General features: G+C 40.9%; 1 protein-coding gene across 1 annotated transcript; it reads right to left on the bottom strand.

Annotated features, from left to right (window-relative positions):
- Positions 1 to 27,496, bottom strand: PROSER1 (proline and serine rich 1). Its single transcript, XM_027064730.2, has 13 exons — positions 27,357 to 27,496; positions 24,825 to 24,890; positions 22,260 to 22,328; positions 19,322 to 19,416; positions 18,197 to 18,290; positions 15,983 to 16,093; positions 14,369 to 14,452; positions 12,946 to 13,024; positions 12,272 to 12,367; positions 7,988 to 8,032; positions 2,570 to 4,352; positions 1,972 to 2,122; positions 1 to 1,366 (listed from the first exon to the last, which is right to left on the bottom strand). The coding sequence occupies exons 1-13, from the start codon at positions 27,399 to 27,401 to the stop codon at positions 1,244 to 1,246; spliced, it is 2,841 nt and encodes a 946-aa protein (XP_026920531.2). The 5' UTR covers positions 27,402 to 27,496; the 3' UTR covers positions 1 to 1,243.
- Positions 27,497 to 27,755: the final 259 nt, after the last annotated feature.

Raw genomic sequence — 27,755 nt, forward strand, 5'->3', positions numbered from 1 at the left:
TTTGTCATATCCATAAAGTTTATTTTAAAAAATTGTTAAAAACTAACCATACAGGAATATTTATTAATATACTTAAAAAGTTTGTTCCCCGTGTTGAAGGAAAATACATTAGCAACATCTTCCAGACACCATCTTTATAAAAGTAAAACTTCTGGATGCTGAAATGTACTACAGTAGATTCTATAGTTTACACTTTTAAGATTGAAAATCATTCTCCCTACTACCCCCCACCCCCGCCCCCCGGAATGTGGCAGTTCTTCTCGTTAACGAATGACATTCACTCACATTCGATGCTACCACAGACCCTCAGAGCACACACTTCATGTTTACTAACAGAGCAAGTCTTCTCTATTGGTTGTCACATCAGACTTTTGGAGAAGCGTTGGACTTGAAGTACAAATAGAAATACTATGTCCCGTGATTGTAAACATTCACCAAGAGCTTCCGGAGTACAATGAGTAATAGAGGTGGCCCTATGGTCAGTCAAATGTCCCTCACTCGCTCGGATACTGCTGAGATTAAGAAATAAGTGTCGAAGGCCAATCATCACAAGCCTTACTTGCGTTTCTGTAAGAAAGTAGTTCTGGATACAGTTTTAGTCGAAAACACCTGAAAGTCATTCTAAAGACTATATTAAGCACCATTTTCACTTACCTGAAATATATTAAGTTAAATTCAGCAGTAAATGTTTGCGCATAAATGTCAGAAGTTAGAAATAACGGTGGGTTTCAAGTTCCCTTCTGTGGCTACATACGGAGTACTGCGTTCCCACGATGCTAACGGGAACCACTCATGCATTCCAAGGGCAGTAATGCCCCCAGGGCCAAATGCAACCCATGAGTCTGAGGCACAACTATTACTTCTGTCAGTGGATGCTATACAAGCAGATTTAAGGCTGTATTCGGCTATAAAGAGTTCAACCTCCTCTTTAGTATTCTTCCCACACAGATCACATACATGACTCAAAATTTCATAGGGTGGAGATGAAAAGTCCCCGAACACCTTTTTAATACTATTCTCCGTACAGTTCGTCATCAGCATATTTACATAGGGGAGTGTTCATACTTAAAACCATTAAAAAATGTAATCGTCATTGTTTTAAACTCTTATCCCAATTTCCCCAAGATTATCCTCATTCTCATTTTCTGAGAATGTCAGCCAACCTCGCATTAGTCAGATTGTTCACTGCAGTCCTTAGGCATATCCGATGTCGCTCCGGAGGAGAATACAAATGAAAATATATTCACTGCCACCCACTTTGGGACAAGCCTGGTTGTAAAGAGAATGGTGTTCCTGGTGTCGAAGGATAACTAGGAAATCCATCTGGCTGAGCTGAATAGCTTTCCAGAGCCGAAGCTGAATGGACCTGATAGAAAGAAGGTGCAGGTTAGCAAGTGCCAAATTCATTCAAGTCTGTACCTGCTTTTGCTTACACCCCACCACAGATATTTAGAATGGGAAAGAACAAAAAAACAACAAAACAAAACAAACACTGGGGCAAGATTAAGTCTGCTTATTCTCCCGAAATTTTAATAAACGTTCAAAATACTTCAGATGCTGGAGGCAATGAGAGATACCACTGAAAGACTTCATATTCTTTCCAAAAAGTAAGTTTTCTAGAGAAAATATGCTTTAATGGTCCATTATTTCAGCTTAAATTATAAAAGACCAGCTCAAATTTAACGGACACATATGAAGATTCCATTTGTAAGCTCTAAACTAAGATCTGAAAGTCTCAAAGCGGGAAAAGAATTCATACAGACGAATAGACCCCAGCACCTTTGTTACTCTCCTGAAGGAGGACGAGGATAATCTGCACATTTGGGGAGATTAATCATAAGTCTGCAAACATTCTGCTATGAGCCATTTTGTGGCCAACGTTGGGCTACCATTACTGCACAGCCAGGTAACCACTACAGAAGCCACCTCCGGGTCTTGCCATTGAACTCCCGGTGGACCCTGCCTGCTTACCTGCTGTAACAAGGCAGACTGTGCAGCTGCATTATGCTGTAATTCCTGCAAGGATGACTGGGAAGGATTCTGGGAGAACCCGGGGATACCTGGGAGGGACAGCAGGCCTGGGAAAACAGAACTGCCTGCAGCTTGAAGGCCGGATGACAGGCTAAAACAATAGAAGAATAGGTCAAAATGCGGCAAAGACAAAAGCTATTGCTTCTATATCTGTCAAATACCACCTTAAGACGTAAAACAAACTTTAAATTTCTCTGTTGGAAGGAATCCTAAAAGTCAGCCACTCACTGATAGCAAATGTACTTTCTCGTACACAGTATGTTATTCTGAATTCAGGAAGTCTGTGTTTTGCATAGAATACTTCCCGCTGGTTTATAATGACGACACATGACAAACACTACAACTGCCTGCGCAGGCGTTAATATTGCACACGCTGCTCTCAACGTGGCTGCAGAGCTCCCCGTGTCCTGGGTACTGAAGCTCCGGCCCCGAAAAACCAGACTGCGGCACCAGCGAACAATGAGATTTTGCTCGGAAGACTCTAAACCACAAGGTGGGCCAAGAACGACCGCAGCCTCCCCACGCACGAGCCACATACCCGGCCTGGGCAACGAGAGCAGAGTTGAAATTGGAGCTAAACGCTGAGGCGAATCCCGGGAGGACGGGAGCCGGGGACGGGGTCGTGGCAGCGACGGGCAGCGGGGCGACGGCGGCCACCGTGGACGGCGCCTGCAGCCCCGGGAACGAGGGGAGCGCGGGGGCGACGCTGGGGGTGTTGGAGACGGAGAAGCCGGGGTACGAGGGGTTTGAGGCCGGCAGAGGTCCCTGCGTGACCGAGAAGAGGGAGGGGACGGCGGTGGACAGGTTAAGGGGGAAAGGGGCCGCCGAGGCCGGCGCCGAGGCCGCAAGCCCCGGGAGCACGGCTGCGGTGGAGCTGGCGGCGGGCACGGGCGTGGACGTGACCGCCGCAGACGAGGTGGCTAGTAACGACCCTGGAAGAGACACGGAGGGGTTGAGAGACGGGTTGCCAGTTAGAGGGAAATTACTGGTCAGAGACGTGAATGGAGGAAGAGCCGTGAACACCGGAGTGATGGGCGCGGAGGAAGCGTGCGGCGGGAGAGCGATGGACGAGAGCGGGTTGGACACGTTCAGGGGGGCGGGCAAGCTGGGGAGGCCCGACAGAGCGGGGTTAAGGCAAGTAGACAGAGTGATGGGCACCGACGCGGACGTGTATGCGCGGCCCAGCGCCCCCAAACCTAAAGTGCCGTGGGGGGGATTCGCCGAGTGAGATGGGCCTTTGAAGGCCGAGGGAGTGGGGCTCGTGGGCTCGGTTTTGATCATGACAGGGATGGTGGTGACGGCGGGGGCGGACGCGCCGTGCAGCTCCGAGTTACCCGGGTGGGGGCCCTGCAAGAGTGGAGCCGACGAGCCCCCGCTGACCGGCACGGAGGCGGGACACGACGCCGGCGTCACCAGGGGAGAATGTGCGGGCAAAGTAGATGGCGTGGAGGCCGAGTTGGCCACGGTAGCCGGCGGGCCCGGGAACATGGCCAACCCGGGGGTGGACGACCTCTGCGCGGCGGGCACGGCCGAGGGGGCGTAGCACTTGCTGGGGCCTGGAGCGGGGGAGTCAGGGTTCGGGTGAGTCAGAGAAGACAGTGAAGCCAGCCCACTTGTAACAGCAGAGGACAGAGCGGATGAGTTGATTAAACTGGTGTCATTTGAGGTCAGAAAGCCTTTTAAAGCAGACAGAAGAGGACTGTTTGCCCCGAGGGGACAAGCCACGCTGGGGGCAGAGCCGCCGGCAAGTACAGGAGGGGCAGGTTTGGACACGCCTTGGGATGTGGGTGTTAAGGGCAAGGGGAGGCCCGCAAACACTGAGGACAGCGAGGCGGAATTCGGGTTGTTGGTAGAAGCAGCGGTAGAGGTGGCAGCAAAGGGGAGGCCGGGAAAAGGGGCAGACGTAGAAGCGAAGGTTTCGCTGGAAGCAGGAGCGGCCCGAGGTGCGGACGTGGCCTGAGGGGTTGGGACGGAAGGTGCAGGGGGACCCGGCAGGGGAACCAGGCCAGAGAAAACGGACGGGACGGGAGCCGCAGTTGTGCTGTGGACGGAAGTAACGGGCGCCGCAGGCAAGGAAGGGGTTCGGATGACTGTCGGATTTGGCGTTGCTGGCTGAGGCGTATGGACGGCCGTGGAGACCTGCCCCGGGAACACAGGGAGGACAGTATTCGGCATGTTCATCCCAGAAACGGTAGCAGCTGCCAGTGCTGACGGATGATTTACTGCTTTGACTGGGGATGCGGTGGGGGCTGGAGGTGCAGCCGGTGTTGAAGGGTTGGAACCATGAGGAGAGAAGAGTTGACTTCCTGGGGTAGAGAATGCTATGGAGAGAAGAAAGAGGCAAGAATCTGTCACCATGCTGAAGTGTCAAACTGTAACCCAAGAGAAATAGCAAAATGTCTGTAACGTTTAACAAACACAAAGAAAACCGGTGACAGGTGTAACTGGCACCCACGTTGCTTGACTCTACGACCCTGATCTGCACTGCGGAGCCTCCGATAGAGCTAGCTGTCTTCTACCTAGACTCTGCTCAGAAGAGCCCTCAGATGCACACAGAGAAAGCCTTGAGAAATTAGCAAATTCTCTTTTTATATTTTCCCAATTTTTAAAAATTAAAAATTTATTTTGTGGTTAGTGTTGGTGTACTGACTTTACCTTTCATTCTTTCAAACCACTTACCTAGAGTAATAACAAGTCATTGCTCCTCTTAGGAGCTTTTGGGACATCACGTTCCTTGTAGGCCTTCCAGGATTCATGCCTATTTCTCCAGTATTATGGCCACTCGGTGAGTTGGACTTGATATTCCAGTTTATAACCTATACAGCTTTTTCTCCCAAGCATTTTCTCATACTGCCTCCTCTCCTCTACGCAATCTCAACCTCTAATATTTGCTTTGTCCTAGGAGCTCCCTTAGGGGCAAAAGCTGTATCTAATTCATCTTTAGAGCCTTAGCACCTGGCGCTGTGCATGAATGTTTGCCACACTAGATATATCACCATTACCTCAACTATAGTTACCAGACCCATCCAAGGACTTACTCTGAAGACCTGTACTATAGTTGGCTATCACATTTTTATTCTGATAAACTCTACGAATAATTACTGTAAGTATTTTGGGGGATGATCTGTGCTTTCTCCCTGAATCAATTTAGTGACAATGTTAGCCTTTGATGATCTTGTTAGTGTCAAGTGGAAAGCATGACTTAGGTTGCTGAAGTCCTAATGACAACTATCGTCTGCTGCCACGCTCATATCGAAGTCTGTTTCAGTTACACGCAGAGAATGTTCCTTTTGCAGTGATAATCAACTGAAAGATATTTTCATGGGCTAAGATTCAAGTTTCTAAGTTTATGCATAATAAAGACTCTTACATAAAAAAGTTAACATGGTCAATGAAGTAATGTACTATACGAATCATGGTGGGGAAGGGACCATAGGAAAAGAATGGAAGAAAATAGCATACACATAATCCATTCGTACTAAGAGACGGCCAAAAGATGCTATATTGGGCTGAACAAATTTACAGTAGTTTCAAAAAGAGGGGCGCCTGGGTGGCTCAGTTACTTAAGTGTCCGACTCTTGATTTCAGCTCAGGTCATGACCTCATGGTTTGGTGAGTTCGAGACCCACATGGGGCTCCATGCTGACAGCACAGAGCCTGCTTTGGATTCTCTCTCTCTCTCTCTCTCTCTCTCTCTCTCTCTCTCCCTCTCTCTCCGCCCCTACACCACTCAGGCTCTCTCTCTCTCTCTCAAAAATAAACTTTTTTTTAAAAAAAGGAAAAATGGCAGAATTGACAAACAGTAATATATAAACACATACACTTCAAACCAAGAGGCCTGTACCATATTCATGTCATTGCCAGTAATTTCATTTCAAGAAAAGAAAGCCTAGCTATTTTAAATTTAGAGAACATATGAAAAATGGATTTGTACTTTTGTTGGCATTTGTTTCATGAGCAGAAGCTCAAGGAATATATACCTAGTTTTGTACTAAATAATGTACTAAAAATTTATTTAGGTCAGCATTGGTTGGGAAATATTTGAGAATTCACTATTTTATACAATGACATGCTGAGGACCATGCAGTTAATGACTGATCATAAGATAAGACCAAACTGTCCCACAGCATTCTTTATAGCAGCCTCCAAAAGACTGGAGATCTTTTTATATAACAGAGCAAAAGTCATGCACTGTTGATCGTAGTGCCTACAGTTAAAATGTGACAAAACAACAACAAATCGAAAAAACTCCAAAAATATACCATGATAAATACTACTTTCCTGTCACGTAATTTGGGTGTCAACCATAAAACAGTAGATACTGTGCCAAGTACTTTATGTCTGTCATTTCATTTGTCCTCACATAACCCTCTGAGATAGGTACTAAAAACCCCATCTTACAGACGGGCAATCTGCAGCTTGGTGTGGTTAAAGCAATTTGTTAGAAGATCATATAGCTATTAAGTAGTTTTCAAAGGGAATTAAGGTTCAGGGCACCTGGGTGGCTCAGTCGGCTGGGTGTCCGACTCTTATCTTGGCTCAGGTCATGATCTCATGGTTCGTGAGTTCAAGCCCCGTGCCCAGGATCTGCACAACAGCATGGAGCCTGTCTGGGATTCTTGCTCCCTCTCTCTCTGCCCCTCACCCGCTCCCATGGACACATGCGTGCCCTCTCCCTCTCAAAATAAGTTAGTAAACTTAAAAAGATAGGGAATAAAGTTTCAGTTATGCAAGCTAATACATAACTTCCAGAAATCTGTTGTATAACACTATGCCTACAGTTAACAATGCTGTATTGTGTACTAAAAAATTTAAGAGGGTAGATCTCTTTGAGATCTTATCATAATAATAATTTTAAAAGGGTCATGCAGCTATTAAGTGATAGAACCAAAATTTGAACCCCAGACCCACATCCTTAACCACTATCCTAGTTTATCTTTTCGTTTCTTGATATTATTCAAAAGGCAAATAAAATCTTAATATCATGCTAACATTCACAACATAGGAAATCAAGGTATGCTATTCCTAACGTTGGTTCTTATGCCTCTTAACTCCCTTCAAAAATAGGTTAGTGAAGCTGAACATTAAGGCTCAAGTTTCCTTAACCTCCATTTCATAGAAGGTAAATGACATGGTCACAAAGCTAGGCAGCGCCAGAGCCAGGATAAGAAAACGATGTCCTAACATCTCCGTGTTTTCCAGCCCATTATGCTACCTCCTTTAGAAGCCACAGCTAAAAAGCCCTGTTTAGACACCCTGCTCAGGGGCGAGAACTCTCCCACAGAGGCTCCTAACTATGCCCTCTAATGATTAGATTCATGTGCTGCTTTGCTACACAAGAACCAAGCCCAAGTTTTGTCTCCTACCAGAGGGCTTGCATCTCCTTCCTGACCACAAAGATCCTCATCCAGAGGAAGAAGAAAATGTTGTGGCTCTACTGCCCCCTGCAGGCATCGTGCTGGCGACATTTTCCATCTTCCTTTTTCAATTCCACTTTCTGCTTTGGCAACCCTTACTTTTTGTTCTACACTAAACTACGCTACCCCTAATACTTATGAAAATAATGAAATCTGAAACGAGTACTTAAAATAGCTTTTGGAAAACAGGGTTTTTATCAAAAACCTTATGTGTTTCTATCAAAACAAAAATGAGGTTTCTAATATTACATAATGTAAAGTGAATGTGGAACATAATGCCACATAGCACTCCCATTATATTGCAAGTTTTTCACATAAGACACAAGGGCATATGGTTAATTTTAAACCCAATTAATATATACGTTTCCTTGTGTATATAAGGTACCACTATCAAGCAACTTTTAGCAAAAGTTCGTTAAGTAGGAACTTTCCCCAAAGCATAGATTCCAGATACATTCAATTCAAACTGTTGTCATTGGGTAACGGAGCAGAAAACCGGGACAGACTTCAGCTATGTCTGGAGCAAATTTGGTACTTACTTTGATTCTGTGTAGGTTTTGACTGACTGGAAAGGTCTTCATTTTCTATATGAAAATAAATAAATAAAAAGGTTGATTTCAAGTTTTATTCAAGTTAATCACCACCATAATAACCAGAGATTGGCATCAAAAAAAGAAAAGCTCAGGATGTGGATGCATTCTATGTTAGGAAAAACAACGTACGCTTATAGAGAGAGAAAGGAAATGGAGACAATGGTAGTAACTATAGTGAAGACTGACAGCATCATGAGCAACTGACCCCTAACCTCCGTCCCCCACCACTTCTCCTTAACTTATGGGGCTTTAAATCACCATTGATATTTTGCAGACATATTTAAAAACACTTTCCGGAAAGGTGATGGCCTGAGACTGCCACCCAGGAGCAAGTGCAGGAGGACTTAGAGGTGGGAAATGGATGCCGAGCACAGAATCCACTGCCACCTGAGGGAGCGATCTCACAGGCCATGTGACGATCCAAGCAAACAGAAAGAAAGGGGCCCTGCTTTCCTGTTGCACTCACACTTCTGCAAAAGGCCCTATGCTAGGAGCTGCCGAGAACCACCCTAATGGAGGTAGACTTGAAGCCTGTGACACAGACCCAAGAGCACACTCCCCCCCCACACCCCCGGGAAAGGACCTAACTAGACCATCAGTCAAAGATTCAACGGGAAGAAAATTACCTCACAGCTTGACAGTAAATGCCCAAGAAACAAACAGTGGGACAGATACAAGGCGCAGAAGGAACCTGCAAGCTCTGACGTGGTGAGCAAAAAAAGATCATAGCTTGGCTAAGGAACCTGGTTCAAATAAACAACCACAACATATGGTGTCTATTAATAAAGATTCAATGAAAGGAAAAAAATCTTTAAAAACTTGTAATGCAAACTGAGAACACATACACACACACACATAATATGCAAGAAAATATAAGCAGGGAAGGTGAACGTTTAGATATAGAAATCTGATTCCAAATCAATAGATGTAAAGAATGGTGAAGATTAGAAATAACATTATAAAAGCTAAATTGCTTAGTTGGGAATAAGAAACAACAACAAAATCACACTTAAAATGGTAAAAACACAACAAAAAAAGAGGATATATAAATAAATAGGTAAGAGACTTAGAAAACAAATACAGTGCAAAATAAAAGTACCAGAAGGAGAAAGAAAGAACAGATGAAAAAGCAGTAACTAATGGAATAATGAAAACAAAATTTTCCTAAGCCTTAAAGACTTGAATTTTCATATCTAAAGGGCTTACAGAGTTCTGTGAAAGATTAATGCTAAGATCCACACCTAGACATCCTGATGAAATAGCTGAACTCCAAGATCAAAGACACTTCTGAATTCGAAAGATAAGGAATATTTTCTTTGTAAGCTTACAGAAGGAGACTGAGGTTCTAATAAAGAAGAGAAAGTTAACTGGAATTGGGTTTTTCATCTACAACTCTGTATATGTGCCCTTTTTAAAAAGTACTTAGAGAAATTTTCTGCTCACAGAAAAGCACAATGAGCACATCAGGACCGAGGATCAGAGAACAGAGGAAGTAGTAAGAGGCCGTTAAGTTCAGAGGCCCAGAAGGAAACACGTACGGTATTCCAACAAAACACACATATTGATGAAAAAGGAGAGTGAGAGTGAAGTCAGTGGAGCAGGGAGCAGCTTTCTTAAGTTTTTGTATACTGACAACCATTAACAATACAAAGTAATCACTAGTGATCAAAAGTTCTAAGTTTGGGTGGGGTAAGGCGAGAGGAGCTATTAAAAATAAAACAGCAGTGTGACCAATACAAGTAAACAAGAGTAAGGGAAATGAAAAACTGGGACAAAAGATTAATAATGAATACAAAAATAAAATGGAAGGACTAAGAACAAATATGCAATTTTTATGATGACTGAAAATGCTTATTAAGCCTCATTGCCACTGGTTTAAAAATCAGAATCCAGCTATATGTAATCTATAAACCAACTAACCTAACAACAAAATAAAACCCTAAAATAAAAATTAAAAGTAAACATAAACATAAAATCAACGTTTATTTATTTTTGGGACAGAGAGAGACAGAGCATGAATGGGGGAGGGGCAGAGAGAGAGGGAGACAGAATCGGAAACAGGCTCCAGGCTCTGAGCCATCAGCCCAGAGCCCGACGTGGGGCTCGAACTCACGGACCGCGAGATCGTGACCTGGCTGAAGTCGGACGCTTAACCGACTGCGCCACCCAGGCGCCCCAACATAAACATAAAATCAAATAACGTTATTTCTACAATATGAAAACAAAAAGGACAATACCCAATAACACCACGCAAGAAAGAACTATCTTAAAGTATAACTCAGCTGACATTTTTTTATACCTAGAAAACTCAAGAGACTTTCAAGAAAAAAAGTAGAATAAGTAATTAGTAATAAGCACGTACAAATGAAATATTCCATTTATAATTTTAATAAAAAATACCTTTAAAATCCCTAGAGACAAACCTAAGGCAAAGAACCTATATAAAGAAAACTATAAAATCTTCAAAGAGATAAAATATGCCCTGGGGGAAAATCACTACCACCTGACATAAAGACAGACACAGGACTGAACAGTAAGACTTAATATCATAAAAATGTCAGATCTCTCTAAATTTATATAACTGTATATATTATATAAGTACATATTAATTATATGTATAATTAATGATATAAAATTATATAACATTAATATCTGTAACTATAAATATATATATACATGTACACATACATTCAACTGTTTTTTTTTTTTAATTTTTTTTTCAACGTTTTTATTTATTTTTGGGACAGAGAGAGACAGAGCATGAACGGGGGAGGGGCAGAGAGAGAGGGAGACACAGAATCGGAAACAGGCTCCAGGCTCTGAGCCATCAGCCCAGAGCCCGACGCGGGGCTCGAACTCACGGACCGTGAGATCGTGACCTGGCTGAAGTCGGACGCTTAACCGACTGCGCCACCCAGGCGCCCCACATTCAACTGTTTTTAACTGCGTAAAATGATCTTCATGTTCAGATAGAAAAAAAAATTTCCAAATATAGTAAGAAAAATAGAAAATATAGTAAGAGAAAGCTAGCCTTACCAAGTATCAGAACACACTATAAATCTGCTAATCAAATCAACATATCATCATAACATACAATAACTAGACTGGAACAAAATAAAGAATCCAGAATTAGAACCACATGTGTATATGAAAACTTATGACAACTGCATCTTTCAAATCAATGGGGAACACAGATTAGTTAATAAATGGTGCTGGCATGACGGGCTACTCTCTGGAAAAAAATTAAGAAGACCCTCTATTTCACCCCTACATGAAAATAAATTCCAGATGCCGTAAGAGTCTTACAAGGCCCGGATAACCTGGACTACCTAGGGTTAAGAAGATCTGAAACAAGATAAAACAGTTCCAGCTTTTCTTTCCTAGCTTCTCTTTGTCTATGCAAAAATACAAAACTCTAAAGGCTAAAGGTACCATCAACAAGGGTGAGAAATAAAATGATAATTTTGGAAAAAACTGTTTAGCAACTCTCATCGGAGTACCTGCCTGCAAACAACAGAATCACTCTAGTGATTAAAAAAGAATTTGTTAATAAATGGTATTAAATAACTCTGCGTCTCTGAGAAGGATAGAAAAAAAAATTAAGTTCTATCCCTACCCTACACATATCTAGAAATAAATCGTGAGTAGATTAAAAGCTATATGTTAAGAAAGAATCCCTATAAAAGTAATTAGCGAATACAGATGACATTTTCATACTGCTGGGATGGGGAAGGGTTTCCTTAGCAAGACAAAACTCAGAGGAGTCAAATATACAATACCTAAGTGAAATATTACATTTTTGTGAAAGAACACAAATGAAAATATAGGCTAAATCCCATGTTCCCTACAGACTCAAAGGAAAATGGTGAACTGAAAACCCAGGGGAGGTTTAAGGCCCTCTGAGCACCTTCTTACCAGCTTTTCCTCCCCACATAGGAGTGATGTGCCCAAACGGTAATACTCATTAAGTCAACTGTACTTTTCTACAGCCTCTCAAAGTTTCTTGCTCACGCGCAACTGTTCCTCATTCCTCTGTCTCTAGCTCGCTCATGTTCGCACAGGTGGGCCAAGGCCGCTCTGGTAGAACCTGCACATCACACTCAGATCCGTCATCAGGGTGAGCTCGTTCTCCCGTTAGGACACACCACGGCAAACAACTGTTCCTTCCAAGTGTACATTTGTGTCTAAGTAAGCTCTTACTTTTAACATCCCGTAACAACACGATTTTACCTGTTCCTACTGGATTAGGAGTATATGGAGGCGGAGGGGGGACACCCGGAGCTATGACGTTGGCTAATGGTACCAGACCTGCATTGTTATAAGCACCTAAAATAAAATTAGAGGAAAAAACCATAATTTAGTATCATTCTGTGGCCACGAATTCAAACCGTATTAACACAGCTATCTAATCTTTAAAACTGTTACGTAATAGAGTTGCCTTTTACGTGGCGGTTTGGGTCTACTGTTAGGAGAAAGCTGAGATCACATGAGACAACTGGAGATTGTGATTTCCCACTGCAGGCTCATTCCGGACATGAGCTCACTGAACGGCATGGCGGGCAGATCCCGCCGTACTTAAATGATCTGCCTCTTCTGTCAAGCACACACAGTTGAGGATACCTTTGAAAACCAACTACTGAAATGGGATTCAAGATGATTCACCAAAGCAAAAACTCATTATGATTAAAAAGAATCTATAATTAATTTACCAAAAAGTAAATGCCCTAAACTAAACTGGCTGCTGCGCGGCTGTAGACCAAGGCACTGTGGGCAGAATGAGACTCATCAGAGCGTATTTCAGAAGTGCTCCAATTTTCCCAAGTACATACACCAACATTTACTTTCAACTTAAGAATAAAGGGCAAAAAGAAGAAAAAGTAAAAAACGTATGAACTGCTGCTTACTTGGTGCGATAGTTGCGTGTGGCCGGCACGGAGGTATCGGATAAGGGACCGGCTTATGTGGATTGTATGTTGGAGGAGGCTAGACGAAGGGGAAGTACAGCAGTTAGAAGAAAACTAAGTCAGGAGCCTCCCTGCAAAACAAAATACAACTCGTCTTTTGACATATTTAGTACTAAGAGGCTAAAAATGCTCCAGCATATCAAAGGCTACTGGAGCGATACGTGGCACAAAATCAGGGAAATGTCTTTGCTCTAATAAATATGGTTCCTATAATTTCCAAAGGCAGATGCTGCCAAAGACTGCTGTAGAGGTGTTTTTTATTTCCGTGTTAAATCCTCTCTCATGAAGGGTCAGATCTTCTCCAAAATAGCAAACTCCTCTCTGACCCAGTAGAGGTTAATGTGAGAATTCCCAGCTCCTCTTCTGTCACACAAGAATTCCGCTAGATTTTGGAGCCTTGGCTACCCAAGAACTTCCAACATCCTCCTAAACTCATCAGAGATTCATGTTATCATTCTTGCCCTCTTGTCACCTTGGGAAAAAAAAGCACCATATCCGTTAGCATTCAGCACTCTGACAACTCCAGGAGAACGTGGATTGGGGGGGGGTGGCTATGAATTCGGTGTTTTGGTCTTCTTGCCTTTTGAAATCCTCAACTCTTATTTTACAGTTCAGCTGGTCTCTAGAAAGCCAGAGGTATCTGAAGCTACGCCAAACGTTGTATTTTTCACTACAGTGAGCGAGAGAGGGACCCCACTTCGGGGAATCTCGCACTCATGCTCTTGAAGCAGAGGGCATCCATTGGTAGTAAAAGACCTAGATTCTTCCTAGCTCTCATACACGGCAGCCCAGTAAGATGCACTAGTCTTGTGCAAGGACTATGATCTGTGACTGTTTTGCTATAAACAACGGCCACTGGAATTCCTGTCATGTAAACAAGCAGGGACCGCAAGACAGCTGTGTAAAGGCCTCAGCCACTTCAACTGGAACAATCCTTCAACCTGCAGGGTCATCTGTGGGTTTAGTTTATATCCTAACCAATCATTAAAATCACTCCCTTAAAAATACCCTCAGCCTCCTGGCTCCGCTCTTACTTCACCAGTAACACTCATTTGGCCACAACCTTAAAGGTCTCCAGACTCCACTCCTGCAAGGGAACAGCTGAATAGGGACGGCGAAACAAAACAAAACAAAACAAATTTGACTGGTCTCGCTTTGTAATAAAACATGGAACCTCAGAATGGCCCTTACACTGTTAACTAATTATGCTTTTTTATTTCCCTAGACCCTTCACTTTCCTGGAGTTTCTGGTACACTCTAAACTTTACAACACAAAAACAGAATTTATGCTGTCTGCTGTGGACAGACAGAAAACTACATGTAAGAGTTAAGACCTGTTTCATCATTTCTTCTCTACACATACCGGTTTGGATGGTCCAAGAATCCGTGCAGCTATTCCTTTGCCTTCATTAGTACATTCTTCACCATCTTTTTTCAAGGGAGTTCCCTATTTAAATAAATACGTAAATATGTAAATAAATATGTATGCATGTATGTACGTAAGCAAATAAACAGAAAAGAATTGAGACTTAAAAAGAAAAAAATCACCTCAAAGCAAAACCAAAACAAATCCCTCACAGTATTACACTGAAGAAAAGGATTGAACACGGTAGGGGGTTAAGGACCTGGAGTCCAGATCCAATCCTGACTTGGCTTTAAGACCCTGTTAAGGTCCTCAGCCTTCCTCTGCCATAGAACCCTCACAACATGTACAGGCACCCAGAAGCACGCAATACACACGCGGATGACAGGAGAGCAGAATGAAGTAGGTTTTACTTTTTCCCTCCACAACTGGAGCAACCAGAAACAAGGCTTCCATGCCTAGGTATGTGTAACGGTCAAAGGACCAAAAAGAGTACCTATATTACAATCAAAAATAGGTGATAAAAAAATGATGTTCTCAATAAGCATTAAGTGTGATAGTTTATATTACACAAGAATAAACGAGACCTCATTCAAGACTGCTATTATTAACAGATCAGAATGAGCTGACGACTATTACGATGCATCCTCCTAAGGGTGTGTCCCTAAATGGTACATACTAGTAAGGAAGCCAACTTCCAAGATGGCTCCCAGAGGTCCCCACATCCTGTATGCCCTTGTGAAGTTCCCTTCCAGAATGAACAGAGCTGGCCTGTGTAACAAATAGGGTATTCCAGCAATGATGGCAATTTGACTTCCAAGACTATGTCCTAAGAGATAACACAGCTTCCACTTGCTTTCTCCTGGATTATTTGCTCTGATGGAAGTCAGCTACCAGGTCATGAGGTATTCAAGCAGCACTACAGGAAAGTCCTTATGGTAAGGAACAAAGACCCCCACCAACGACCAACACTAACTTGCCAGGCGTGTACACGAATCCCCTTGGGAGCAGAGTTTCAAGCTCTAATGGAGTCTTCTGATGACTATATCCTCATGAGAAACTCTGAGCCAGAACCAATCTAAGCCTCTCCCCACTGAGAGAGGCTGTTTTAATCCACCGAGTTTTAGGGTTATTTGTTATAGCACAAAAAATATATACCATTCTTTGAAAAGATTATCTTATAAAGACATTTGAGGAACACCAGCTGGTATCAAAACAAATTTTTTTCCTACAGGACTTCTCAGAGCCTTTAGCATGCAGTGTGACTCTCCAGGAAGGAAACATTGCACATAATTTTCCAAACACACTTAATTGTGAAACTGAGGAACACTGAGAATATGAGAAATGGTCCTTTATTAAGTGCAAATAAGTGCTTCTAACAAAACAAACTCATCCTCTTTTCTGTTTGGCTTGTTTTCTATACATTTGACATGCGTACTTTAACGTAGTCTGAACTTTCCATCAGTAAGGAATCCATGAATTAAGCTGCCAACGTAATAAATTTCCTTTCCTTGGTAGAAGCATCATCAACTGGTATTTTCTTTAAATATCTTAACTGTGCTAAATTTCACACTTAGCCACAAGAAGTTTCTATAGTCACAAACATATACTTACTGGGAAAATTCCATTTATGCGACTAGGTTTTCCTTTGGGATATGGATTTCCTGGGATTGTTCCACAAGAAGATATCATGGCATGAGGAGCTTTGCAGCCCCCCTTGAAAGCCTGTAACAAAAAAAGAGGGTAGTTAAAAAACAAAAAACAAACTCATAGGCTAAGTATTCTGGGTATTAGGAAGACCCGTTAAAAAACATGAACTGAGGAACAGCATCACATTAATCTGTTCATACATTCATCAGCACTTACAGTAGTGAACATGACCAAAATTCTTTAGTAAAATCATTTTATTTCAATGGAATTACTCAAGCGGTAACATGTGTTTAATTAGCTTTCTATTGGTCACAACGAACAGACTCCTACACAAAGATATCTCCACAGGAGGTTTTGCAAATTGTGCGCAAAAAAGTTCATTTACTATTTAACGTGTCCCATTTCTCCAATGACCAAGAAATAACATCGTCCAACTCTACAAATGCCAAGCTTATGTTACAGGTGAGGCAAAGAGAGCAACAGATGACACGGACATGGGTCTGCTCTGAAGACACGTGTAACTTGGTGGAGAAAACACAAGCAAGTAACATGGGAGGGACACTGGGTATCCAAAGAGCTGTACTGTTGAAAAAGCAAGAGATATCTGGGCAAACTGCATTCATCACAGTGTTCCATAGTCATGAGACACAATGAGGGATGTTCTGGCTTATTACTGCATTCTCAGCTTCTACAATGGTACACTAACCAGTCTTGAATTCATACTCAATAAATATTAAATGAATGAAAAACACTACATTAGGCGACATATATCCCAATAGACCCATATTATGTTACAGGGGTATGAAGTTATATATGGCTGTATTTTACAGCTACGCACGATGTCACATATTCTGTTGCAGAAGTATATTGATTTTATAAATTCACTCACAACACATATAATTGGCTATATAATCCCACCCTAAAAATTATCTCAATTTTTGCTTTTTATAAATAGTACCAGGGTACATACCCTTATATACAAATTGGTATATATTTATTTCCTTGGAATAAATTCCTAGTAATAGAGTTTTGGGGTCAAAAGGCATGAACACTTTAAGGCTCTCCTAGTTTACCTTCCAGAGAAGTTGTACTAACTTACATTGACTAGACAGCCTATTCCACAGACTACTCAGGCCCATGTTACTTCTGAGAAGGAAAAATGACCTGATCAGAATGCTTTATATGGAAGAAAACAACAGCAGTAAATGCAGTGTGCCTTAAAGAATTTCGTCAAGAGAACCAATGAACAAGTTATTAACGTTACAACTGTGGGCTCAGATCTTGCTTCTGCTCCAATAGTTCATGAGTAAGGTGAAGTTTTCTGCTGGCTCTGAGCTTAGCAGAGGCTGCAAGATTTAATGTGCCTCGGCAGTCAGGCCCCAGGAGAGGAGTCTGCATCTTCCTCAAGCGGGTTTTTAGTCATTAATTCAGTTTCCAGCCATCACGATCTTAAGAAACAAATACCTTAAGTAACAAATCAAGTAGGTTTCAGTAAGTACTACTTTTTCCATTCTTGAGATTTTAAAGCAGTAAACTGGAATTCTACTTCATTATCTATCTCTTAGATCTGATTAACGTAAGACTGATGACAATGAGGGGGCGCCTGGGTGGCTCAGTCGGTTAATCTTCTGACATTGGCTCAGGTCAAGACCCCATGGTTTGTGGGTTCAAGGCCTGCGTCGGGCTCTGTGCTGACGGCTCCGAGCCTGGAGCCTGTTCAGATTCTGTCTCCCTCTCTCTCTGTGCCCTCCCACCCCTTCCCAACTCGTGCTCTGTCCCTCTCTTTCTCAAAAATAAATAAACATTAAAAACATTTTTCTTTAAAGTTAAAACAAAAGACTGATAACAATACAAATGTAAAACATCACATTCACAATTACAGAAGATTAAAGGCAAAAGCTTGGAGGCATGGCAAAGCTACTAGGGGATGGAGAATAAATACCGACTGAGGCTTAAGCTGAGGAGCTGAATAGGTCACTCTCAAGCCATTTCCTCATCCGCCAGTACCCCCTTCACCCAGCTCTCATCCTCCACGGACTGTAGGGCTGTCATTCTTGACCCATCGCACAAGAGCAGTCAGGTCATTTGTCACAGAAACACGGGAATAAGACTGTACTTTTTCATCAACATTCAGAAGAACCCAGTGTTCTATTTATAGAGCAATCTTGAGAAAATTACCTGTTCAAGTACTCTTTTGCACCGTTTCTTCTCAGACATATTTATCCTGAATAAATCTTCAATGGGACGAGAATTCTGTGCATCAACAATGTTTCTACCAAGGAAATGCAATTTAGCTTTTAAGAACCTGGACATACAATACAAAGGCCACAATCTTTACCATACAACTCTACCTGGGTAAGCGTCTCCCCAATGACACAGGGAGAAAAGTGATTATTTCGTTTTAATTGGTGAATATAAACAACATGCTTACATAAAATTGATAAATATAACTGAGCTGAGGCTCATCTGGTTACCTAAAAGTAACAAAGTAATTCAATAAAGAGCACCACTCTGAGATTCTTTGAAAACATCCCCTCACGATGAGTAGTAGGAGATCTAAGGCAATAGAAAAAAAAAACCTATGTGGCCAAATGCATAAGAGTCATGGTTGATCTAAAACTGAAGCTTACCTTGTGCTTTAATTTTGTATTTTTGTGCACATCTACAAAACACTTGTAGGCTGTAAGTCCCATATGTTATATGGTATATGTTATAAGTCCCTTATAGCACTTCAAAATGCACATGCTCGAAATAAACAGCAACCTACAGACTGTTCCATCCTGCAGAACAGCAGGCTCTTTTCTCCTTGAGCTGACATTCATCACAGTCACTTACTCCATGCAGCGCTGAGTGCTTTCACGTATCTTACAGTATCAAAAGTTCACATATCCTACCGAGTAGGTGAGATCCTTATCTTTACACCCGAGGAAAATAAGGTCCATAAAGAATAAGTACGTATCAAGCCAAAGAAAACATGTTGATCAGAATGTGGCAGAACCTAACCACAAACCCGTAGCTTTCTCAATGAGCCTTTCAAACTATTCAGAGTAGGAAGGCAATGGAAGTCACTGAAATGCAGACAAACCAAATAAATAATCTCAGTATGGCCTGTTATTCTTAAGTTATAACCACGTGTAATAAGTACACTAGATATTTAGATATAAAAATTCAGTCTACACTTTCACAGATTTTATTAGAGTTCCATTTGCTAATAAAATTCTAACACACACTAATGAGTTAAAAAAGATTTAAAAAGTTTTCCAAATTTTCTCCAATGAAGTAACAAGCAAATGAAATACTTACGAAGCTAACAGCTCAAGAGCAACTAGCTTGTCTTTACTGAAGGTGAAACAATTGAGAATATGGACCACTTCTGCTGGGTGAACAGCCACCATTTTCTATTAATATAAAAAATAATGTTGTTTTCAACATGACAAGTTTTCATGCCAGAAATTGCCTTTTTTAGGGAAACATGGTTAAATGTTCTTAATGTAAATATCTGAGGTAAAACTGCTTACTCAAAAGTAAGCCCTAACAACCATGTGACTTCAACTCAGGCTTTTTCTATATAACCATTTCAGTTGAAGACCTAAGTTCCCCATGCACTCTTTCTTATCATTTCTCAGTGGATTCATTTATAGAAAAAAATACTTACATATACTACTTTTCTCAGAAAGGTCATAAAAAAGGGGGTATTTATAAATATGGGAAATACTTGGCTTGAGAAGTTAGAAAAAAAGCTACATTCCTCAGCTAGAACACCAAGTAGTCTATAATCAGGGATTCCTAAAGTGATGTCCACATGCTGAATACTGTTACTAAGATAGGGTGACAGCAGAGTCACCTCAGGTAGGGAAAGGACAGGTTAAACAGTACAAGTGTGCACGTGTGTGAGCAGGGGGAGGGGCAGACAGAGAGGGAGAGAGAGAATCCCAAACAGGGACTGTCAGTGCAGAGCCCTGCTCGGGACTTGACCCCATGAACCGTGGCATCATGATCTGAGCCTAAATCAAGAGTCAGATGCCACCCAGGCACCCCTAAACAGAACTGTACTGCAGAACTTTCTTAGGAGTCTTATAATAACGTGCACTGTGACACTCCAAGATTGTGTGCAATGTTACATAATTTGACTAGGGTACTTTTGTTTTTGAAGATAAGATTCAGCCAATTTACAGATTTATGTTAACAGTGGACGGAATTCAAAGGAAAGTCAATGCCAGATCATTTAGAATCACTGCCCAATAGATTCCTACAATTTAAATTTTTTTTTTTTTACATTTATTTATTTTTGAGAGACAGAGAGAGAGCATGAATGAGGGAGGGGCAGATAGAGAGGGAGACACAGAATCCGAAGCAGGCTCCAGGCTCTGAGTTGTCAGCACAGAGCCCGACGCGGGGCTCGAACCCACAAACCGCAAGATAAGTCGGACGCTCAACCGACTGAGCCAGCCAGGCGCCCCTAGATTCCTACAATTTAGAGCAGTGGTTTTCAGACAATTTTATCCAGGTTAGCACCAAGAGAATTGGTTTAACTATGTACCCTTTTGCAAGTCTTTAAATGGACATCTAAAAACTAAGCTACAAGTTTAAATATTTACAAAAAATTTATTTATCTTCGTTATATATTTGTAAAAACTTTGGAACTACTGAGTTAGTTCACTTCATTTATGAAAATGTCTATTGTATAACCTAATTGTCAAGATTAGTCCTCTGTGAAAACAACCAAACAGACTGACTTTGTCAGAAAAGGCTGGACTCATTAAGTTGTGCCCATGCTAGCCTTTAGCCTCTAAATACCTTAGAATTTTAATTTTAAGGTAGGTCCAAGTAAGCAGGCCTCAGAGCTTTGTCATGAATTTTTTGTCTTAATAAAATAAGGTGAGGTCCCCATCAGTATTTCTTACAAAACCTCTCTGCTTTGCTCTCCCTCTTAGGAAATTACTGGTCTCTTGGGTCCTTGGGGAAAAGATTTTCACCCTGGGGTGATGGGTGGATGGGTGAGATAACCTTTTTTTTTATAAAGTTAAAAAAAAAATTGTTAAAGAGGAGAAACACTAACACATCCAGACACTTTCTTTGCCAAATTAGTTTAGGAAGCTAAGGACCTGTAGATTTCCTTAAAGCTATCTGTGCCTGATCCTCCGAGGAGAATCTTCCTACATAGCCAGATACTGTTTGACTTAAATGTCTCCTTTAATTTAGGCTCCAGCACTGTGCTGGCCATACAGCAGCCACTAGGCACATGTGCCTATTTAAATTAAAATGAAAGAAATAATACAGTTCCACAGGCAGACCAGACACATTAGGTGCTCAAAAGCCACATGTGGTCAGTGGTTACCAGACTGGACAGCAGAGAAACAGAACTCTTCTATCATCGCTGGAAGTTCCATTTGGACAGTGTTGGTCTAAAGAATTATAAATATAAACCCAACTGACTACTGTTCTAAAACTAAATACAAAAGGATAAAGATATCAAAAATTTGAAGGACGTACACAAAAACACTTAAGAATTCAAATTCTAGGGGTGCCTGGGAGGCTCAGTCGGTTAAGCAGCCAGGTCATGATCTTGTGGTTCATGAGTTTGAGCCCCAAGCCAGGTTCTGTGCTGGCAGCTCAGAGCCTGGAGCCTGCTTTAGATTCTGTGTCTCCCTTTCTCTCTGCCTCTCCCCCACTCACGCTCTGTCTCTCTCTCTCAAAAAAATAAATAAGCTTTAAAAAAAATAAGAATTCAAATTCTATGGGGGGCATCTCGGTGGCTCAGTCGGTTAAGCGTCCAACTCTTGGTTTTGGCTCAGGTCATGATTTCAGTTTATTGAGTTTAAGCCCTGCACTGCGCTCCAGGCTGACAGCGGGGATGGGGGGGGGGGGGGCCTGCTCGAGATTCTCTCTCTCTCTCCCCCTTTCCCTCTGCCCCTCCCTGCTTGCACTCTCTCTCTCTCAAAAGAAATAAACTATAAAAGAAAATTCAAATTCTATGTTTTGTTTGCCTATAAATATTTTTCTCTTCCAATCTGCCAATTAGGATCCTATGGTTCACAACTTAATAAGGTATATACAATTTAAATTCACAGTTTGGGGAGTCTTAATTTTTTTAACAATTATTTGATTAATCAAAGTATAATAAAACTTAGGGTTAGTTTTTCTAATGCAAACAAATTACAACCTGAGATCAATTATAGAAAACAAGGGGAGAATTCAAGATACTTAAATTCTTCATTCTAAAGAAAAGTAAGTTACTTACATGTTGTAATGCTTTCATTGCCTTTAACTGAGGTTCAGCCCAGGAGAAATATCTCAGTAAATCAACCACCTGAAAAAGCAAAGAACTCCTTTAGCTCTAATGATATGTATTTGCCAACATTTCTACAAGATTTGTTTCAGTACTTTGAATTACTATTCGGTCCCTTACTGGCACAAATCACAATTTAAGTGCTCAATGGCCATCTGAAGTAGGTAGTTACCACGAGGAATAGTGCAAAAAGAGAACATTTTGATCATCACAGAGCCTGGGGCGGCGCTGCTACAGAAATAAACAAAAAGTATAAAATACAGGAAAAACAAAGTACCTAAAGAAAAGAGAATGAAAAAGTACTAGATGGAGATAAATGTCAGCTGTATTACGAATGGAAAACTCTAAAAATTTAGTGGAGAGTGACAGTTTTAATCAATCACAAAAGGGTGTTCAGTGGTGTAGTTTAGAATAGGTCTGCTATCTCCTGCACTTTTCCTTGAATCTCAAGGGCACGGATCTCGTATTTACACCACAGATCTATTCCCTAAAAGTGTAAGAAGCACCATGAGTTACTCCAGCAATTTGTAAACAGTAGGGCATTTGGGGAACACAGTTAGCCAGGCTCTCCCACCACTACTGCCACCGGCGAATTTCAAATGAATGAGGGAGATACTACGAGATCTCTTATAAAAGATGAGGAGGGCATCAAGGTCACAACACTGAAGTCCCTGCATAGTCACCACCACCCTTTTCACTGCCTCCAAGGGAAATCCAAAAGAAAAGAAAAAAAAAAAAAAGACTCAAAGAGGGAGTAATAAAATCTGGGTTAGTGAATTAATGTGTGAGGGTTTCAATTATTCTACAAAGCAAAATTAATGCTAGAGACTGGAGTGGTATATGAAGAGCAGAAAATACTTTCACTCCTTATAAAGTGATGTGTATGCTGCAAATGAGTATTATGCATATGTTCTTTACTATTATGGGAATAATGGTTTTACTATACATACACGTAGAAAATGCTACCTGCCCCTTTACCAACCAAAAAAACGTTGCTATCACGTCTGAGATAGGAAGAAAAACCTTCAATACAATACGGAGGCTTAGGTCATACTTAAAAAATAGCTTTTAGTTTTTTAAAGTTTTTGATGACTTTAGCAAAGTGGAATAACCACCAAGGGAAGTTTTCTACAAAATTTCACACACACACATATACTCAAAAGAAGAAAAGTTATTATCTATGAGATATTATAAATCTTTGTAAAACATTTAAATTAAGGTCATTTTGAAAAGTAATGGGACAGCTGAAAAACACTCACTAAATAGACAGCAATACAATGCATGCAATTTGTAAAGTAGCTTTTAGGCATTTAAGAGTCAAAACCTCTGTAGGCTTAGTGATCCAAACCTCAAGTTTTAAAAATCTTGAGATAACAGATGAGAAGTTGGAGCATTTACTAACTCCACCTACAGATTCATCCACTGTCTACCCTCTCCACATTCTTACCCTTTCTCAGAACTCTTCTCCAGATGCACATTTCTCTTTCTGCCCTATTTCTCTATCAAGTGTTTTTTAAGTATTCCTCAGAAATCAGGCCTCTCTATGTATGTTGTGTGTATGCATACGTATGCATATGCATTTTAAATTAGCAAACTCCCCCTAAAGCTGCATGAGTTTTCATTAAACTACCATGCTTAAAACATTATTTGTCTGGCAGTGACAGAAACTACTTATTAAACACCACATTTTGTTTTAACATGTAGTCAATTTCGTAATTACTGACTTATAAATACTGTACAAATTTGGGTATGTTTACCATTAGAAATTTATAAATTCATGATGCTCAGAATAAATATTTGAAAACTGGTCTTGGACACTGAATTTTAAAATGTTACCAGGGGCACCTGGGTGGCTTAGTTGGTTAAGTCTGACTCTTGGTTTCAGCTCAGATCATGATCTCACGGTTCGTGAGTTCGAGCTCCATGTCAGGCTCTATGCTGACAGCTGTGGAGCCTGCTTGAGATTCTCGGTCTCCCTGTCTCTCTGCTCCTCCCCCACTTGCTCTCTGTCTCTCTAAATAAACATAAACATAAATATAAACATAAACATAAAATAAATAAAATAAAATAAAATAAAATAAAATAAATAAAATAAAATAATGTTAACACAGGCGCCTAGGTGGCTGAGTCAGTTGAATGTCTGACTCTTGATTTCAGCTCAGGTCATGATCCCAGGGTCCTGGGATTGAGCCCCCTCATTGGGCTCCACACTGAGTCTGGAGCCTGTTTAAGATTCATTCATTCTCTCTGTCTCTCTCTGCCCTTCTCCCCGGCTCGTGCTCTCTCTCTAAAACAAAAAATAAAATAAAGTTAATATATGATGTTGCAGTGAAAGTAGGTATGTTTATAAAGTACTCTAACTATACACTAGGTAAAATTTTCTCCCCAAATGGAAAGCTTCTAAAGTTTCTGAATAAATACAGCAACAAACGAAAAGCAATTCTGAACTTGAGCAGCAAGTAAATAGACATTAACCAGAATATCAGAGTGAAAAAAGATCTTTGTATACACAAATACCTGTTCACTGGAGAAATATCCATGCACATATTCAATTGCTTTTAATTTGTACTCTGTCAGAACAGCCTAAGAAAGGAAAAAGAAAAACAGCATTAGCATGTGTAAGCCAAATAGTAACATGCAGACGTCAAAACTGCCTAAGCAACATGGCAGCCCTTCTTCAGCCCCAGCACAGGCAGCGAAAGTCACTGGGGTGACATGACATTCTACCTTTCCAGGTTCCGTGCAGTAAGGGATACGTTGAGACAGCAGGAAAACCTCCTGAGTCTCCCTACTCACTCCTACCAGGAAAAGGAACAAAGCTGTAATAGGCAAGCGTTGACATTAATAGAAATTCCATACAGAATTCCTGTAAATGTTATTAGAGTTTCAGAACATCCCAAATTCAACCAAACTGTCATTTTTAAGAAGCCTAATTATATCAAACATTATTCACGCATTCATGCATCAATTATTGAGCAGCTATTATGTGCTAAGTGATAGAGAAACATGAATGACAAGGTCTGGTCAGGTTCTCAGTACTTCCACTGGAATGTTAAGACCCCAGGGAGCCAAAAAGGGCCCTCAATTCAATCTGTGTGCCTGCTACTAACTGGTCTTGTGGCCTCTGAAAGGCATTTTAATTAGCTTGAGAACCTTTTTAACCATAAAAAGGGAACAACATTCACTACCCACCTCAGAGTTAATGTGAAAATTAAAATAGTCAATAGATCTGACACATAATAGTACTAAGTTATGGTTCCTTTCCTCACAGGGCCTCTATCAATGGGAAGTTCAGGGAGAAAGTATGGTGGTCTTGACCCAGCACTATCCAGAACCAGCTGAAATCACATATGTTGTCCTTGCAACTGTTTGCCAAGCTTAGAGATGGAAACAACCATAATTTGGTAGCTACTAATCATTAAAAATCAACTAAACCCTTTGTACTATAAAACAGTATTTGTACTTGGTATATATATCATTTTGCTAGGAGAAAATATGACCAGTTTACTGAAAGAAACATCCAGGTTGCCCAGTAGTTTTTCACTGAAAAGGGAAGTGAGGAAGAGAGAATGGGACTCTGGGTAAGGTACTCTTACTGTTGAGATGTAATCTCAGGAAGTGATTACCTGGTTTAAACCAATTTATATCTACAAAGTCTGAAAGCAATTTTTTTAAAAAACAATAGTAATTCTCATTTAGATATGCCTACATTTTTATCCTATTTTAACAGACTTAAGACAATGCTGATATATCTAATTTGCTTGCAGACCAAAAATAAGGATTTAAATAAGAAAGTAAATTGCTACCTCATGTATGACTTTCATCTCTGGAAAATATCCTATTCCCCTCATTAGTATTTGTGTGTGTGTGTGTGTGTGATCTTTTCACAACATAGAAGGGAGAGATTTTGCAAATTGCACCCTATAACTTCCAAAAGTAGAAATCTACTTGAACCCACAAATTACTTCCTCATAAACAGTAAATATCAGCTCATAAACAAATTGTTACAAATTCTATACATATAGTTGACAGCCTGACATTTTATTGCAAATTTTAATTGGACAAGCTGGATTTGCAAAAGCTGAAATTTTGACCAAAAACAACATTCAATATCACCCAACATGTAAATTTAACCTAATACGCGAATTTGAAAAACAGTTTTAGGACAGATGAAGAAAACTAACACTTTGCTTTATAGAAAATGCAGAAAAACAGCATGTCTACAGGCAATTTCATTCATCTCATAAGCTGAAATAAATCAATCACCAGAGCATAAAGTAACAAATCCTACCCTGTCAGTCAAGGGTCTTAAAGGTTTGGAAATGGCCAGAAGTTCTAAGCAAAACACACAGTATTAGCATACTAATGGTACAGATGGTCCTTCCAGATCTAATTATGTAAACACTTTTGTGCTTTAAGTATTTACTGGGTTCAAGGCTACATTCCAAATATTTTTTGCTGTTTGGTTCATTCTGGGAGGTAGGTTACATACAACAGCCTCGAAAAGAAGCAAAAATCCAGAAAACAGGAAGAAAAAAAGTGTTGAAATTCAAGTTATTGAAGCCCATTCCTAAAAATATGACTTTAAACCTAATACATTTGGACATTGTGTCCGTCCAGGCAACACATAGCCTATCTTCAGATTTGAAAAACATGCCATGAGAACTCCCATTAAAGAAATTTTATACGTATTATCTCTTAATTGTCAGTCTTAGGTTACTGAAAGATGAGATAAAAAGTTAAATATTAAATCACTTTTCCGCCAAGTACAGAGTTATTAGATTTGTAGAGCCGGCTTCCGAACGAGTATTCTTTGAATATATTTTCCACAATACCGCACTGATCGTCAAATTTAGCATTAACAACTTAATTTCTATTTGTATCGTGAAATATATCGCGATACAAGCTCCCGTAGTGTACATTAAAATTCCCACCAATTTTGCAATCCTAAAACTCGTATTTTGCACCATCGGCACGCAGTCCTTCAAAGAGAATTAACTACGAGAGTTCGTAGCTCATAGATTGATTTAAGGCATTAAGTGAAATTACCTTTCTAATTTCATCCAACACCGTTTCAAAGGACTTTTTGTCCATCTTGGTTAGTTTCGACGTGGTTTTACACAGTTGCACTTTCAATCACAAAATGTTCATCCCTGGTCTGCTCTAATAGTAAAAACGTTTATAGCTGAGGAGGAAAGACTCCAGGAGCAAGAAAAAGGATGCAAAGAGGTAGAGAGTACTTCAAACTCTGCAAAAATTTCTAAAAATGGACACTTATAAAAACTTTTTATTAAATGCAAAAACCGCCAGACTTTCTCAGCTTCAGGACACCTCGGGGAAGAGTCCGGTGCTCTCGGAGTCCTGCAAAGAAGCCCAGGGCTTGGCAGCCGGAGCTGAGCTTCGGTCCCCTGCAACTGAAGGCCGGGCGCCGCCGGGGAAAGGTCGTGA

The sequence above is a fragment of the Acinonyx jubatus genome, chromosome A1 (genome assembly GCF_027475565.1).
Source record: "Acinonyx jubatus isolate Ajub_Pintada_27869175 chromosome A1, VMU_Ajub_asm_v1.0, whole genome shotgun sequence".
In the NCBI taxonomy this organism is placed as follows: domain Eukaryota; kingdom Metazoa; phylum Chordata; class Mammalia; order Carnivora; family Felidae; genus Acinonyx; species Acinonyx jubatus.

What these genes read in the sequence shown, in the direction of transcription:
- PROSER1 (XM_027064730.2), bottom strand. Translation starts at nt 27,401, where the DNA reads ATGGACAAAAAGTCCTTTGAAACGGTGTTGGATGAAATTAGAAAG. An exon ending in GATATTTCTCCAGTGAACAG is followed by an intron (nt 22,329 to 24,824) that starts GTATTTGTGTAT and finishes TTGCTTTTTCAG; the next exon opens with GTGGTTGATTTACTGAGATA. An exon ending in ACACGCAACTATCGCACCAA is followed by an intron (nt 12,368 to 12,945) that starts GTAAGCAGCAGT and finishes ATTTTATTTTAG; the next exon opens with GTGCTTATAACAATGCAGGT.